The sequence below is a fragment of the Theropithecus gelada genome, chromosome 7b, assembly GCF_003255815.1.
Source record: "Theropithecus gelada isolate Dixy chromosome 7b, Tgel_1.0, whole genome shotgun sequence".
NCBI classification, from domain to species: domain Eukaryota; kingdom Metazoa; phylum Chordata; class Mammalia; order Primates; family Cercopithecidae; genus Theropithecus; species Theropithecus gelada.
In genome coordinates, this window is record NC_037675.1 from 77,346,436 (window position 1) to 77,362,864 (window position 16,429).

At 43.6% G+C, this 16,429-nt stretch overlaps 1 protein-coding gene across 2 annotated transcripts in view; it reads left to right on the top strand.

Moving 5' to 3' along the window:
- Positions 1–397: 397 nt before the first annotated feature.
- Positions 398–16,429, top strand: part of IFT43 (intraflagellar transport 43) — a 96,837-nt gene continuing 80,805 nt past the window's right edge. The window contains exons 1-2 of one of the 2 annotated variants that reach the window (XM_025392856.1): positions 398–485; positions 3,550–3,642. In XM_025392856.1, coding sequence (XP_025248641.1) covers positions 432–485; positions 3,550–3,642 — 147 coding nt within the window. In that variant the 5' untranslated portion in view covers positions 398–431. Of the gene's footprint in view, positions 601–3,549; positions 3,643–16,429 lie in introns of both variants that reach the window. The other variant, XM_025392855.1, reaches the window with a different exon arrangement.

The following is a 16,429-nucleotide window of genomic DNA, read 5'->3' on the forward strand; positions in this document are numbered from 1 at the left end:
ACCACTTGCCTTGCTTCCCACACAAGGTTGTTATGCCCCTCACGTTAAGCCAATAACTGTGACGGCCTTCTGTACATTGCAAAGAGCTATACAAGTGGGAGGCATCAGTATAATTATTATTAGCAGTAGTAGTGCTTTGCACTTAATATATTGATGTATTTAAACAGAGCTACAAATGCAGACAGTTCCTAAAGACCAAATTATTTTACCGTCTCGCAGGAGCAGCTTTGGTGAGTTTTAATAACCGGAGGTTGCTTCCGGATGTGAAGCAAGGCAGGTTTAAGAAAGATTCGGTAGTTTGGAGGATGGCACACAGAATCCAGGAACGATGCTGCGGACCCTTTAAAAATTGGGATGGAGGGGCGGGGCTGTTAGCAGGGACGCGGCTGGACCAGTCGGTTTCCAGGAAGTGACGTCAGGCGGCCGCGGAGATGGAGGATTTGCTGGACTTGGACGAGGAGCTGCGCTACAGCTTGGCTACCTCCGTGAGGACCAATGCGGGGGCCTTGTGGGCCAGGATTTGGCGGGTGGGGAGGAGCGACCCCGCCGGCCCCAACTTTTTTGAGGCGACTCAGGGCGGCAGGCCTCGAGCCGCGCCTGGCGAGGCCCAGGAGGAGGCAGCCTCACCGCCCCGCCCCCGGGCCACTGTGGGCTCCGCCGCTGCTGGCCTGGGGTTTGCTTTCTTTAAAATCCTCAAAAAGTGGAAAACACCCTGTCCCCGCCGGCCTCTAGGGCCGTGGGAAATTTCCGAGCCTTTCTCCGTTTTTTAGAGCCCCGAGTGCGAACTTCCCCAGAACAGATCGATCACAGGGTGATGGGGGGCCCCCGGCCGGGGTCGCACTCTCTCCCATCCTAGACATTTTCCTTTGGGACACCTCATTCCAGAAGTTCCTGCAAAAGCCTCACTGTTTTATGCATGGAAGGGAGGCAGGCAGGGACGGCCTTCCTTCCCCGTAATCCCCGCGGGGAGGTGGGAGTTACCTCAGTTACCTCAGTAGTTAAGGAAACCAAGATTTGTAACCGATTTGTAACGTAAGGGAGTGATTAGGTGTTCAGGCACTGAGGCCACATGGAGCATAGAGCTGTTGCCTGGGTTCAAAAAACACCTAAAAAACGATTTAATCTTTCCGAGCCTTGGTTTTCTTATGCCTAGAATGGAGGTGTTGCAGTGAAAAGGAAATGGAACAATACATGGGAAGCGTGTAACTCAGTGCTTGGCATATGTTATCACAGAAGAACTCAGAAGAGGTTAGCTACTGCTGCCTCTGAGGCTGTGGTTTGCCCAGCGTTATAGTCAGTAAATAATGCAGCTTGATTCAAGACCCAAGTTCAGTGTTTATCTTCCTTCTTTGTAACCCCCATCAGGCCTTTTTATCATTAAAATTGGTTAGGATCGCACTTACTAAAAGATCGGGCCCCAGGGCAAGTCTTTAGTTTCTGCTGTGAAATCTCTTAAGTGTTTTGAAGGTCACCAGGCCTTGCTGATACGTGAATGTTTTTTAGTACCTGGGGATGTGAATGTAGTTATTCATTCATTCAACAAATATTTACTGAGCCCATACTGTGTATCAGGCAGTGTCCTAGGTGTTGGAGATACAGCAATGAATAAAGGAAAGTTCCTGCCCTCATGTGATTATGTTGCAGTGGGTGAAGATGGCCAATAAATAGACTACATTTAACATACCCAAAAATCAGGCAGTAAAGAAGGTTTTCTACCCTGTGCATCTATCTATACAGGGTCTTCAAAGAGTTTAAAACCTTGAAATACTTAAAAATTATTAGAGAAACCACCTGTGATCAGCATTTAGAGACAAGATCATTGAATTTTTGTTTTAGCACAACCACTATATGCAGGATGCTGTATTCAGATACTCAATGCTATGAAAAATGGAAAAGGGCAACCATGGTGAAGGGATGGAATTGTCTGCCTTGAGAAGAATATAAGCTGCTTATTTTCAGAACGATTGTTTCCATCATCCTTGAAACCTAAATGACACTACAATTTGAAGTGTCAACACTGCCCAAGAGTTTTTACGAGCTCTCCTGTAACCCCTGTCAATTTAGTGGTGCAGTCAGTCCTTAGAACATCTTAAAACAAGTTTCAGCAGGATATAGTGGAAAGCACCCAGGAAACCCAGGATCTGAAATCAGAAGGCTTTGCTCCTAGGTTTATGTCAGTCACTTCATCACCTTCCTAGGCCTCAGTTTCCTCCTTTGTAAAATGACATCGGTCTCAGTTCCTGTCCATTATTGTGAGAATCAAAGGAAGCCACACTAAATGAGATCTAAAAGTGCTTATATTAATGCTGTATTTTTTAAACAAAGTAAAGCAAAAGTATAAATATTTCAGCACCCAAGAGTCTGACTAAATAGTTTTGTTTATGTGCTGGGAAGCCTTGGAGGCACAGAGTCTCCACTGGAGGGCCTTGGGAAACACCTGCAAATGGTTCATCTGATGGCCAGGAATATTGAAGTGCTCTGGTTTCCAAAGATAATGTCTCAAAATTCTTGTACTAGATTTCCTTTAATGTCTGTAAAGGCAAACCCAGTTACTGTATATATCAGAGCAAATGCTAACTGTTTTCCAGTTGCCATGGAATTTAGGAATTCTTTCCAAAAGCCTGTTTGATAATGATTTTCATGACAAGCTGCAGATTTGAAATTAAGCCTTCCTGAAATCCTGCGTAGGAACATGGGAGCCTTTACCACCTTCTTCTCTGACCTGTGGCATGAGGTCTCTGCCCATCCTAGAGGAATTTGTAACTGCATTTCTTTGGGTAGAAAATAGAATTTTCTTTTGCCATCTCTATAGCTGTTAAAAGAAAACTTTATCCAGCCTGGGCAACACAGGGAGACCCCATCTCTACAAAAAATAAAGTAAAATAAAGTATCCAGATGTGGTGGTGTATACCTGTGGTCCCAGCTACTCAGGAGGGCAAGGTAGGAGGATCACTTGAGCCTGGGAGGTGGAGGCTGCAGTGAGCACTCCAGCCTGGGCAACAGAGTGAGAAATTAACCCTAAGTTTCCTATTTTCCTATCAAATAGAACTGACCTAAGGTGCTTGTTTTAAGGGGTTTAGGGGTTTACCTGGGCAAAAACATGCCCAGGTAACTCAAATCCCATTCTCCACTACATCATCATAAATCCAGTCCTTGCTTACCTTCCCAGGATTGTCTTTTTGTTTGTTTGTTTGTTTTTTTGAGATAGAGTCTTGCTCTGTCACCCAGGCTGGAGTTCAGTGGCACAGTTTTGACTCACTGCAACCTCCGCCTCCCAGGTTCAAGCGATTCTCCTGCCTCAGCTTCCCGAGTAGCTGGGACTACAGGTGCATGCCACAATGTCAGTCTAATCTTTTATGTTTTTAGTAGACATGGGGTTTCACCGTGTTAACCAGGCTGGTCTCGATCTCCTGACCTTGTGATCCGCCCGCTTCGGCCTCCCAAAGTGCTGGGATTACAGGCGTGAGCCACCGCGCCCGGCTGGATTGTCATCTCTGTAGTGGCCGAAATGACATTTGGGTCAGCAGTGCCTTCTGTCTCTCCTTACAGAGGGCCAAGGTGGGTCGCCGAGCTCAACGGGAGTCAGCGCAGGCCGAGAATCACCTCAATGGCAAGAATTCCTCTTTGACTCTGACTGGAGAGGTGGGTGCTAAAAAAAAAAAAAATCTGAAGAAAAGCTGTTTAAGAGTTAGTGATTCCTTAATGACCAAGGATTTGGTATTCCATATTTCTTCTCTTGAATGCCAACCCTTTCTCCTATCTTGATTTGGGGATTCCCTTCCTTGGCGTTTGTCTTGTAGCAGGAAATGAAAGAAGAACTTTTTTTCCTTGATGCCAGACTAGTTTCTGTGCATTTCCTTATATTCTTAATGTAGAACTTTTTATGTTAGCTGAAGCAAGGGACTGGGAAGTTTCAAAATCCAGTAGGATTCCAGGTTTTTATTTCTGCTGAATAAATGCCAGTGAGGCAGACTGGTGACGTAAGGATGGATTACACAATTCGACATTTGCTCTCGGTGGTGACCTGCACTTTCTATAGTCTTCCGGCAGGAAGCAGATCATTTACTGGCCTTACTTTCCTGGAAACTTTTCTGAGTAGCCTGGAATTATGGGAAATGATCCAGTTTCTTTGTGGAGGGTGGGTAATTCTGATGAGCAATACTTTATACTGCCAGGGCACTACTTTTGGCAGCGTACTCAGAGCCCCTTTTTACCTTCCCCCATTATATGTGAATTGTCTTTTTACATGTCTGTCTTCCTCACTGGACAGTGAGTTCCCAGACAGCAGGAAACCTAGCTTCTAGCTTGCTGGCCCGTAGTAGGTTTGCCACAGATGAAGGAACCCATGCTGAGAAGCCTAATGGGTCAGGCAGGTGCGTGAGCAAATGAGCCGGGTACCTGACATGGACACACTTCACTTACGTATCACATAGGTAGGAATGTTCTTCATTTTCATAGGAAATGCATTCTCCACCACTTTCTTAAGCTCTCCATGTGGCCTTGTCCATTTATCTTTCATTTTCTCTCTTTAGAAGTGTGGGTATGGAGAATCATTACTTTAAGATAACATCTGTGCTGGCCTAGAAAAACTAGCAGCTCACCCCTTGGCCTCATTGCCTGGAAGACACTAGGGGAGCAGGTTAGGGCAGCAGGACTGGGAACTGGAGGCCACATGCTCCCTCTAAAGGGACAGCCACTACTTAGCCAAAGCTGGTTGATGCTGTAGAGAATATAGGCCCAATATTGACAGATGTGATTCTTTAAGAGATGCTGGCAGTCTAAAATTTTATGTGAAAGCAACAAATTTTTAGAGGTTAGCAACTGATTAAGAAAACCTAATCACCATAGGGACTGGATATTAAATCACCATATGGGCTGGATTTGGTCCAAGGATTGTCAGTGTGTAACTGGGGGCATGGCACCTCTGTTATGATACTTATTACATTGTATTCTAATTGTTTACAAGTCTGGTTCTCTCATAAGATATGAGCATCTGGAAGGCAGTGGTTGTGTCTTATCCTCATACCCTATTATCTGTCACAGTGCCTGGCAGAACAGGCATGCAATTGTTATTGCGCAGGATGAGGTGGAGTCAGGTACATAGTGTGTGATGTATTTACACATTAGAAACTGAGTAGAAGTGTTATGGGGCCTGGGGCGGGGGGCTTGGGAGGTGCGGATAGTGGAACATTGGAGGCACAGTTAGGAGAGGTGATATAAAGTAGGAATTTGGTGAAAGAAGATATACCAGACCCAACCCTGGATCTCAGGGAGCTTGAACTGCAGTGGTCTGTGCCTTTAAAGAGAAAATGAGGAAGCAAATGACTGAGCTGATGGAAGCCAGTTCTTGGCCTCTGGCATTTTACACTGTTCCACATGGGTCCAGGAGGATTCATTCCAACACCAGATCATTCATTTATTTACTCAACAACTATTTATTGAAGCACACAGTAAGTGCCAGGCACCATTTCGCAGGGTTGGCATATTTCAGTGAACAAAAGAGACAAGATCTCTTGCCATAATGGAATTTACATTCTCGTGATCATCGGCAACCAGGAAGACTAATTAAAAGTCTACTTAAGGTCAGGCACAGTGGCTGATGCTTGTAACCCCAGCACTTTAGGAAGCCAAGGCAGGAGGATTGTTTGAACCTAGGAGTTCAAGACCAGCCTGGGCAACATAGTGAGACCTTGTCTTTGCAAAAAATTTAAAAATTAGCTGGGTATGGGTGGCATGTGCCTGTAGCCCCAGCTACATGGGGCGCTGAGGCAGAAAAATTGCTTGAACCCAGGAGGCGGAGGTTGCAGTGAGTTGAGATCTTGCCATTGCACTCCAGCCTGGGCAACAATAGTGATGTATATATAAATATACAATTAACAACAAGAGTATATATATATTTTTATATATATATAAAAAAATATTAAGAGTGTGTGTGTATGTGTGTGTGTATATATATACACACATATATTTTAAAGTCTACTTAATTGTGAAGGAGGTTATAGCCACCTATGGTAGTTAGGTGAATGAGCCTGTGATGACCTGATTAGGCCTTGAAGCCTTATATGACCCCCATACCAAATCAGCTCCTGGGCTGGGGTCAGTGGGCCCTGCTTGCCTACCATTCACTTCCCCTTGGCTCCCAGGTGAGAATCATTGGTGTGAGAATATAACTCTGTAGTCACAGAGTGTGATGAACCCTTTCAGGGTTTCAGCCATTCAGTAATACCTACTTATTTCGAGGTTTACCCTTTTTTTTAACTCTGAGTATTAACATTTTTCTGGGAGAACATGATGAAAAGTCATTCTGCTCTTCACCCAACTGTTGCCTCTGAAAGCAAGATGCCAGTTAGGATTCCAGAATCTCTTTCTCCTTGGGCTAATTGAGGTTTAAACAGTGTGGGCAGCCTCCCACGGGGCCAGATGCTCAGTGTGCTGTGTGGGACTTTTTGGCTGTTTCTTTCTAAAGTTAGATCCCAAGACTTGTGTGTATGCCCATTTACATTCCAATTCTATTACTTGATATATTTATTTTTGTCCTCTTGCTGACTATATTCTAGGATGAAGATATCCATGCAAACGTAAATATGGTACCTGGGAGCTGTCAGACATGCTGGAGTTACTTTAGACTTAAGTGGAAATTAGTTCAAACACATGGTTATTTTAAAGTGAGGTAGTGGAGTTGGGAGCTCTGGTGAAGGAAGCAGAAAGAACACAGGGCTTCGCACCAGAGGACTGGGTGCTAATTGCCTGGATTGTGAGTAAGTCCATTAATCTCTCTAATTCTCCATTTCATTATCAGTCAGATAGTGATAGTAATACCACCAGGTTGATATGGGGGCAAGTGAGATACGCATTGAGAAGCTTTTTAATAAACTGAAAAGCACTGTGCAAGCATTCATTCAATAAATTAGTGAATAAAGATGTATTGGGCCAGCGCTTTGCTGCTTTTATTAAAGGGCAGCGAAGAAAGAGCATGTCAGCCAGAGTCTCTTAGAACTGATTGGAAGTCTGTTCACAGGCTACTACTCAATTATCCGTAGTTTGGCTAGTAGTTATCCAGAGCAGAGGGTTTTTTTTTTTTTTTTTTTTTTTGAGGCAGGGTCTTGCTCTGTCTCCCAGGCTGGAATGCAGTGGCATGATCATGGCTCACTGCACCCTTGAACTCCCGGGCTCAAGCGATCCTCCAGTCACAGTCTCCTGAGTAGCTGGGACCACAGGCACGCACCACCAAGCCTGGCTAATTTTTTTTTGTAGAGACAAAGTTGTTATGTTGCCCAGGCTGATCTCAAACTCCTGGCCTCAATCGATCCTCCCACCTTGGCCTCCCAATGTGCGGGGATTACAGGTGTGAGCCACTACACCGAGCCTGGAGAAAAGTTTTTTTGCTTTCTAGTTGCAGTAGGCATTTCTTATGTAAGAGCACAGGCCTAGGAGTCATACCAGCCTGGGCCGAAATCCTGGCCCTGTCATACATTAGCTTCTATGATGCTGAGTTAATCTTGGTAAGCCTCATTTTCCTGTTGGTGAAACAGGGATAATAATATTCCATACTTCATAGGATGGCTGGAAAGAAAAAGTGATAAAACCCTTAACTCAGTCTGACACACAAATGCTTAATATGTTGCCAGCCTTTATTATTCCTCTAGAACTTGGGCATTCTTTTTATTCCACCTTCTCTACTGAGGTTGAAAGCTGGTGGCCTTCAGGCTGAATTTGGTCTGTAGTCATGTTTTATTTGATCCATACAGGGTTAAGAATTTTAATATTTGGTTCGCATTTATCAATTAGGAAATGTAATATGGAAATTCAGATTTGGGGCTTCTCTTTAAAATCAGAAGCCTTGGCACAGTGAGAATGCCGGGTTGACATTCCCACATGGTGGCAATTGGCTGGAGCTGCAGCTGCTGATAGCTGACATGCATCCATCCCTCTCCAGTTCACTGCTTAGTACGTTGATACACCTAGTCAGATTTACTCACATTAGATCTACCTGGCTCCCATTTCCATTTGAAGTTAAAACTCCTGTCTTTTAGGATGGATTGATTTTTCAAGTGGCCTCCTCTATCAATCAGTGTTGAATTTGGCTGCCTACAACAGAAACAACTCCAGTACTTGAATCAAACAGGAGCAATTTTTCTTTCACGTAGCAGAGAGTCCAGTGGAGGGCAGAGCAGAGTGGGTGCAGTCACTGGAGCATGTCCTGCATTACTCTAGCTCCTTCCAGCTTCCTGCTGTGCTATCTGGAGCTTGTGACTTTTGTTCTCATGGTTGCAAGATGGCTGGTCATTCTCCTGGAATCAGATATGCATTCTAGGTGGGAAGAGAGGGAATCGTTGAAGAGTTCAAGGTGCATGCCAGTAAGAAGGGTGTACCCCTTCTTATCAGGAAAACAGTAGCCAGAAACCTCACTAAGGAGACCTCTAGTTGCATTTCATTGGTCAGAACTGGATCTTACAGCCACACTCTCAGTTTCAGAGGAGTTTTTCGTGGGCACATTACCATACATAGCATCGGGGTTTCTTGATGAGGGAGGTGAGGAGAATGGCTCTTGAGTAGGCAGTTCAGAAATGACATGTCAATTTAAAACAAATAGAAATTATAGAAAGGCCTCTTTTTTTTTGTAGTCCTGGGTATGAAAAGAAAGAATTATTTTGGCTTAAAAAAATCTACATTCATCTCCAGTTTTTAATTTGGAGTTGAGTGAAAAAATTGTATGCCCTAAGTTCCAGGATATCTGATTGAGTGGACTGTGTGAACTCTCTTCTTGATCTTTTCCTTCTGGTTGTCTCCATAACCACTTAGGACGCGGTGCCAGTAGGATGCCTGTGGTTCTGTCCAGGTAATTAAACTCTTCTTCCTGCTCTGAGAGAAGAGGAAAAGTCTTTTTATTTGCTTGGTCATTTGATACATTTCAAATCACTTAACTGTCTAATTTTAAAATTTACCGGAAAGATGAACTCTTTGTGTAATTTTACTAGTTTGGAGTAGATTGGAGTTGTGTCTACTTTTTTAGGGTTGTTGTGAAGATCAAATTAGGTAATACATGTAAAGTACTTAGCACGGTATCTGGCACACAGAAACCCAAGAAGAAATGGTAAGTACTAAGAAAGCTTATGACTGTACATTTTTTGGGTGGAGGTGGGGTGCACCTGTTGCAAATCAGGCTGGGATCACTAGAAGCATGGTTCAGCTAGCAGTTCCGGTTGGAATTGTAGGTATTGAGGATTTTGCTGGAAGATAGTTCTATGATGAGTGTCTACATTTCTGTGATGTATAACTTTCTCTGGGGAGGACAGGTCTGAGAGTTAAACCAGATTTCTCTGCCTGAGCCTTGGCCTTCTATTGATACAAATGATTGTGCCCTCACAGAACTCTTTCAAGGACAGACCCAGACGCTTTCTGCCAAAAAGTTACATTCTACCGAGTTTGGGCAAAAGTAATCTTTGGCAAAACCTCTCCAGGGCTAGCTCATCTTTTGGATGAGCATTTCTTGCTGGGATCTAGATCTCTTTTTGGCTTAGCTTTTATTTTGCAGATTGTCCTTTTAATAATCATCATCATAGCTTACACTGGAACAGTTGCTAGCTATCTGTTCATTACATGCAGTGTCCTAGTTGAGCCTTATGGTAGCTCTTGAAGTAGGTACTCCTATCATCATATTGTACATGTGAGGACATGGAGATTTTGAGAGTCTGGGTAACTTGTCAGAAGCATTCAGCTAATCTGTGACTCTAGTTGAGTCTTTCTGACTCAAGTGCCTAACCTCTCCTACCTGCTAGATGGGAAGAAGAAAGACCTCTAAGTACAGAAGAGGGTTTTGGAGAGGGCAGAGAGACTCAGGGTCATTCCCTTGGGGTCTTTTGGAATGGGAGTAAGTTCTCACTTGATCACCCTTATTCGTTCAGTGGTCTAGAGAAGTGTTGGAGTCACAGCTGTTCCCTTTCTCTCCCCCCATCCCCTTGGTGTTCCTCCGAGGACGCAGAACTGAAAGTTAGCCAGATTCCCTCTTAGGAATCTGAGAAATGCTGCTGGGCTCATGTTCCCAAATTAGGCCAATTTCCTCATCCCCCAGCAGCCTCACTCGGCTGGAGCTCCCTTGGCACTTTGCATTACGTCTCTCGCCCTCCGCCTGTCCCCTTACTGGTCTGCCAGCCAGGCAGTTATTTTCAGCCCAATAGGGTTATCTGCTGACCCTTTTTGGTGACATTTTTCTTCTTTCTCACAAAAATAACTCTCCTGATTGGTCACATTTTCCAGCATTTTTCGTAGCTGCTTTCCAATCGGCTGGACTGAATGATGCTTCTGATAACGTTGCCGAAGAGGGATGCAGGGAATTTGATATGGAGTTGTTCATAAGGAATGTGTTTTCCACACTTCATATTTATGTCATGCTTGGCGTGCTTTGGTTTTGAACTCTCCCTTGGGGTGTGCAGATGTGCATCGCTGGCCCATCCCTGGGGCCGGCTGCTGTGTGGGAGGGAATGTCATCTCAGGGTAGAGCCTGCAATTGGAAATCAGCATCTTGAGGTTCTCCGCCAGCACTGGCTCTGGCTTTGTCAAAGGCTCTTCAAGTGCCCCAGGAAAACATGCCTTCTTGCTGGCTTCTGTGAGACCCAGAGTGCAAGTTGGTTGTCAAAGAGCACTTTAAGATTTTCTTCCTCACCTATGGGGAGGGTTAGGTGAGAAATATGTGTCAAGAGCTTAGCCCAGTGCACCGTAAGTCCTCTCTTGTTGTCGTTTTCTATGTAATCTGAGAAGTAGAAAAGATGATCGTTTTGTCTTTAATCCCAGCTCTGCCAGTTACTAGGTGTATATCCCAGGTGTGTTACTTAACCACTCTAAGCCAATTTCCTCATCTGTTGAATGGAGATGATAGTAGTATCTATCTCATTGGGTTGCTGGAGGGTTAAATAAAATATATAAAGCTCTTAGAGCAGTGCCCAACACCTGCTAACTTTTATTGTCCTTATCTGTATCACATGAGAATTAGAATGTATTATCAATTTATCCTAAATATCAGTTCTGTCCAAGATACAGAGATATTCATATTTCATAGACTAACAACTGGCCCTTATGGCAAAGAAACATTTGGGTGAGGAATCCTTTTGGTGAGAATTCTTTGTGCCACTAGAGACCCATTTTATTTGTCCCTTGTAGTAGCATTTCTGCCTGTGCTGTTGGCCAGTTGTTTGCTAACATCTTTCCATCAACAAAATGCAACTCTCTGTCTGGAGGTTGACAGTCTTTTCAAAGAATGATCCTTAATTGCCGACTTCTATCATTTTGTTGTTCTGGGGGCAGATGAGTAGAAAATGAAGAGGGCAGGAGTGACCTTGGTGACCTCAGTTACCTTGGAAAAAAGGAAATATTCATTCATTTATGTAACTTGATTGGAGCTTTCTGTGTGCCAGGTATTGTGCTTTGAACTTGGAATACAATGATTAACCAAACATGCTCCCTGTCTTCTAGAACTTTGACCTAGGGGCTTGCAGAGAAGTGTCAGGTGGAGGTGATTACAGAAGATATGAGAGTACACACATTGAGCCTATTTTATTCTCAGGGATGTCCAAAAAGGTGATCCAGGAAGAAATCATGTTTGAGCTGAGACTTGAAGGATGAGTAAAAATTAGCCAAGAGAAGAGGGGGAAGAATATTCTAGGTAGAGGGAAGAGCATGAGCCAAGTTCTGGAGACGAGAGAGAGCATGGCGTGGTGGATTTGTTGGTGGAGCAGTTGACCATACAGGTGATAGAGGGGTGGTCATAAGTGACTTTGTATTTGAAACCAGCCCCTTTTGCCTTCCTTGATAAATGGACTAAGTGTTTGTAAACCAGCCCCTTTGCCTTTTCACAAATGACCCATATGAGGTCAACATTTCTAGTATGACACTGAAATAATTGGTAATGTTATGAGAGCTAAACAAGCTTTCAGTATTTTTAGCCTTGTCTTTTATTGCTGCATCTTCAGTGCAGCCACTATACCTTTCTCTATGTTTTTGTGTTTGCTGGTCAAGAAAAATCTCCGAGGTGTGCTCGACGATTTCAGATTCTATGGTAACGTTGGAATTTGGTTTGACTCCTTTTTGGAGTAAATAGACCACTGACTGTGTTCAGAAATCTTTTTTTGGTATGTGAAACTTTTCATGGGAGTGATACCTTTGTTGTAATGAGAACTGACTTCTATTTAGGCAAAGTGCCCAGAGCAGAGACTTGTCAGGATCTATGGCTGTGAACAGAATTCTGTTAGAAAATAAAAGTGTTTGTTTCGGGGCGGGGGTTAGGAGGGAATTAGATAAATGATTTGAGCCACTATCACCCCCCCTGGGCTTCAATAGTTGCCTCATGACTAGTGCCTCCTCTTATATTGCCACTGTCCTGCAATTTAGCTAGAGTGGTCTTGTAAAAATGTGTATCAGTCATTTCACAGTCAAACCCTTTAATGGATACTCATTGCACTTAAGATAAAAAACAAACAAACAAACAAACAAACCCAAATTCTTAACTTAGCCCTGTGTGATCTGGGTCTTCTCTGCATGGCCAGCCTCATTTCACACCTGTCAGCTGTTGTAGTTGTGCTGGGCTCCTTACCATGCCTCTTTAGTTCCCTACTTCTTATAATGTCTAGTTCCCTAGAATACTTCCCTGAAATAGTAGAGTTTCATAGACTAGAATAGAAAGAATCATTCCCTAGAATATCTACCCCTAGTGTTTGTTGGGCTGACTACTCTCCTTATCCTTTGACTTGAGTATCACTCCTTCAAAAAATATTACTCTTTAAGTGAAGTGCCTTTATTATATGCTCTCGTTTCTTTTTTCACATTTTCCTTATCACTTCAATCACAGTTTGTAATCATATGTTTGTGTCCTTATTTAGTTTCATCTCCCTGACCAATTGCAAGCTGCAGAAGTGGCTATTCTCCTCCCTGGAGACTGGCACTGTGTATGTCCTTAATAAGTGCTGGTTAAATGAATCCTCAGGTGTGAGGAGTGGGGGATGATGTATTCAACCTGCAGGAAATGCCCGAGAGGCTTTAATGTGTGGGACTTGTGTACACTAGGCTGTGGGCTGGAGCTGGAGATTTGGAAGTCCTTAGCATTGAGGTGGTAAATGGAAGCCCAACACTCTAAGAGAGGGTTTTAGAGTAAGAGGAGAGGGCTTCTGATGGAAGTGGAGGAACAGACAGAAGCTGACAACCACTCATGTTTAGGAAACACACAGCCAAAAAACAGCTTACCAAAAGAAATTGAGGGGCCGGGCGTGATGGCTCATGCCTGCAATCCCAGCACTTTGGGAGGCCAAGACGGGTGGATCACGAGGTCAGGAGATCGAGACCATCCTGGTTAACACAGTGAAAACCCATCTCTACTAAAAATACAAAAAATTAGCCAGGCGTGGTGGCGGGCGCCTGTAGTCCCACCTTCTCGGGAGGCTGAGGCAGGAGAATGGAATGAACCCAAGAGGCAGAGCTTGCAGTGAGCTGAGATCACGCCACTACACTCCAGCCTGGGCGGAGAGCGAGACTCCATCTCAAAAAAAAAAAAAAAAAAAAAAAAAAAAAAAAAAAAAAAATCGAGGAGTGGTGACCAGAGAGGAGAGGAGAAACCAAGCACCTGTAGTGTCCAGAAGCCAAGGTAAGTGAGAGTGTCATGAAGGACTGAGGGGTCAGCAGTGTTTGATGCTGCTGAGAGGGTCCAGGAAGGGAAGGCCTGAGCAGGTTCTATTGGGTTTAGCAATAGGGGTCCCTGCAATTTCAGGGAGCAGAGAGAAGGCCACATGCGCCTGGCACAATACACACTGAGTGGGATCTCAGTAAATCCTTGTTGAAAGAATTCAGTGAATAGGCTATGACATGTACTCTGGGGCTCAAGCAATCCTCCCCTTCAGTCTGCCGAGTAGCTGGAACTATAGGCATGCACCACCACACCAAGCTAATTTATTTTTATTTTTTGTAAAGACAAGGTCATGGTATGTTGCTCAGGATGATCCTGAACTCCTGGCTTCAAGCAGTCCTTCCACCTTGGCCTCCCAAAGCTCTGGGATTATAGGTGTGAGCCACCATGCCTGGTTCCGACATCTCTTTCTCTTTATTTTTTTCCTCTCTTTTATTGAGCTTCCTCTGTTTTTTCTCCACTGTTTCTCTTTTTCCTGCATCTCTTTTTGTTTGTCCTCTTAACCAGTGGTAACGAAGAACTCCGACCCCCACACTCCATTTTGCTTTGCCCATTCATTTATATATATATGTGTATATATTAACTTTTTTGTAGCGACACGATCTCACTGTGTTGCCCAGGCTGGTCTCAAACTCCTGGCCTTAAGTGATCCTCCTACCTCGGGCTCCCGAAGTGTTGCCATTACAGGCATGAGCCATCACACCTGGCACATTTATATATATTTTTATTTACATATTTATAAGTAGAATTTTATTCATTCACTTATTTATCCTACATTTAATATACACTTTCCAATACAAAAATATTTTAACAAGAAAACTTCGTATTCTAGTTGGGGAACCACATACCTGACCAAAAATTATAATTCTGAGGTAGTATCTGAGATCAAGAACCCAGAAGGAGCACCTCACCCTGCCTGGAAGTTAGGGAAGGCTTTCTAAAAGAGGCAGCTCTTGAAGTGGGTTGACATGAACGAGTAGGAATTTGCTAATGAGCAAGGAGGGCAAAAAGCCATTTCTGGCGGCCTGCAAAGCCTGTTCTAAGGCGTGCCATTGCACAGGGGCCGGGGGCTTTTAGGGCACGGTAAAGCCATTTAATATATTGGGAACATAGGCCTGGCATTCCAAGTAGAGAAATAAGAGTTTGTTTTCTATGTTGTAGGGAGCCCACAAAGATTTTAAAGCAAAGAATGACGTGACCAACTTTGTTTTCTAGGAAGATGAATCTGGCAGCTACACTGGAGGATAGAGTGGGAGAGCTAGTTGGCAGGGAGATCTCTGGGAGGCGGTTGGAGCAGTCCTTCTGAGAGATGATGAAGGCATCAACCAAGGCAGCATTCCCAAACTTCTGGCATTTCCCCATCATTTTAACCGTTTTACATTTTTACAGTTACAATACATACCACTCACATTATTAACTTTTCTCTTTAAATCAACTTTCCTTTTATACTTAAATGCATTTATTTTTTAAAAAGTTTTCAATGAAATGATCATTTGTGGTATTTATATTTTTTCTTAGTGTACATAACATACATAATTGGCTATTTTTAAAAAGGTTCATCTATTTACCTTTTCCAGGCATCTCACCAGTGGCATATGTGCCTTACTTTGGGAAACAATAACAAAAACCTGGTGGAGGGGCCTAAAGAGGAGAGGTCAGTGACAAGAGACCTGTCTGAGGGCAGGCAGATAGGACGTGGTAACAGATTGGCTGTTGGAAGTGGGAGAGAAGGAGAGTCTGGAGTTGAGCCCACATGTAGCTGAAAAGACTGAATGGATAATGACATTTTTGAGACTGAGAATTTAAGAGTGTTAGCAGTTGGTGAACAAGAAAGGATAATTACTTCAATTTGGGACATGCTGAATTTGAGTTGCCTTCAGGATTTTCAAAGAGGTCTGCCAAGTTGAAAATTTGGTATGGAGCTTAAGAGAGAAAGTTGGAAACTAGTGATAACAGATGTGGGGGCCATCAGCATACATTCTAGGGTCTCTATGAAGAACCTATAGCATGAACCCCTGATACCTTTTTTGACACACAGACCCTTCATGATCTCCAAGTACAAACACATTTTCAGTAGAGAAGCAGTATGATTGGATTTGCATTTTAGAAAGAACACTTTGGCAACAATTGGATGGGAATGGATCCAGGTTTTGTGAGTCCTGAAGCTTATGCAATTTGGAGGCCTTCTTTAAGACAAACAATTCAAAATGATAGATTCAAAATCAGGTATAAAAGCAAATACTTACAATTGGAACAGAAATCATAGCTGAGTTACTTGAGTCTTCAATATTCAGATGGCCTTTCTTCAGAGACCTTGTTAGGCAATTTACCAGAAATACTTACATAGAAATGCTTCCTGATTGGAACCTAGCTTCCCCTCGCTATCTAGAACTCTCTGTAACTCCCAGGGGCCCCTGCGGGCATGCAATACAGATTTGAGGTAGGTGAGACTGGAAGCAGGGAGACCAGGTAGGACCCTGCTGAGGGAAGGCAGATCATGAATTTGTTTAGCCTTAATTCGCATGGTTGTGCAAGTTTCTCCAACACCCCTAAGCAGGCTGGATCTTGACACAGTGGAAGCAGGTAGTTGGCTTGATGCAGGCTTTAGAGGATATCTTATTCTGTTTTATGTTGCTCTAACAGAATGCCACAGAGTGGGTAATTTATGAATGACAGACATTTATTTTCTCACACTTCTGGAAGCCAGGAAGTCCCACATCAATGTGCTGGCATCTGGTGAGGGCCTTTTTGCTGAGTAAT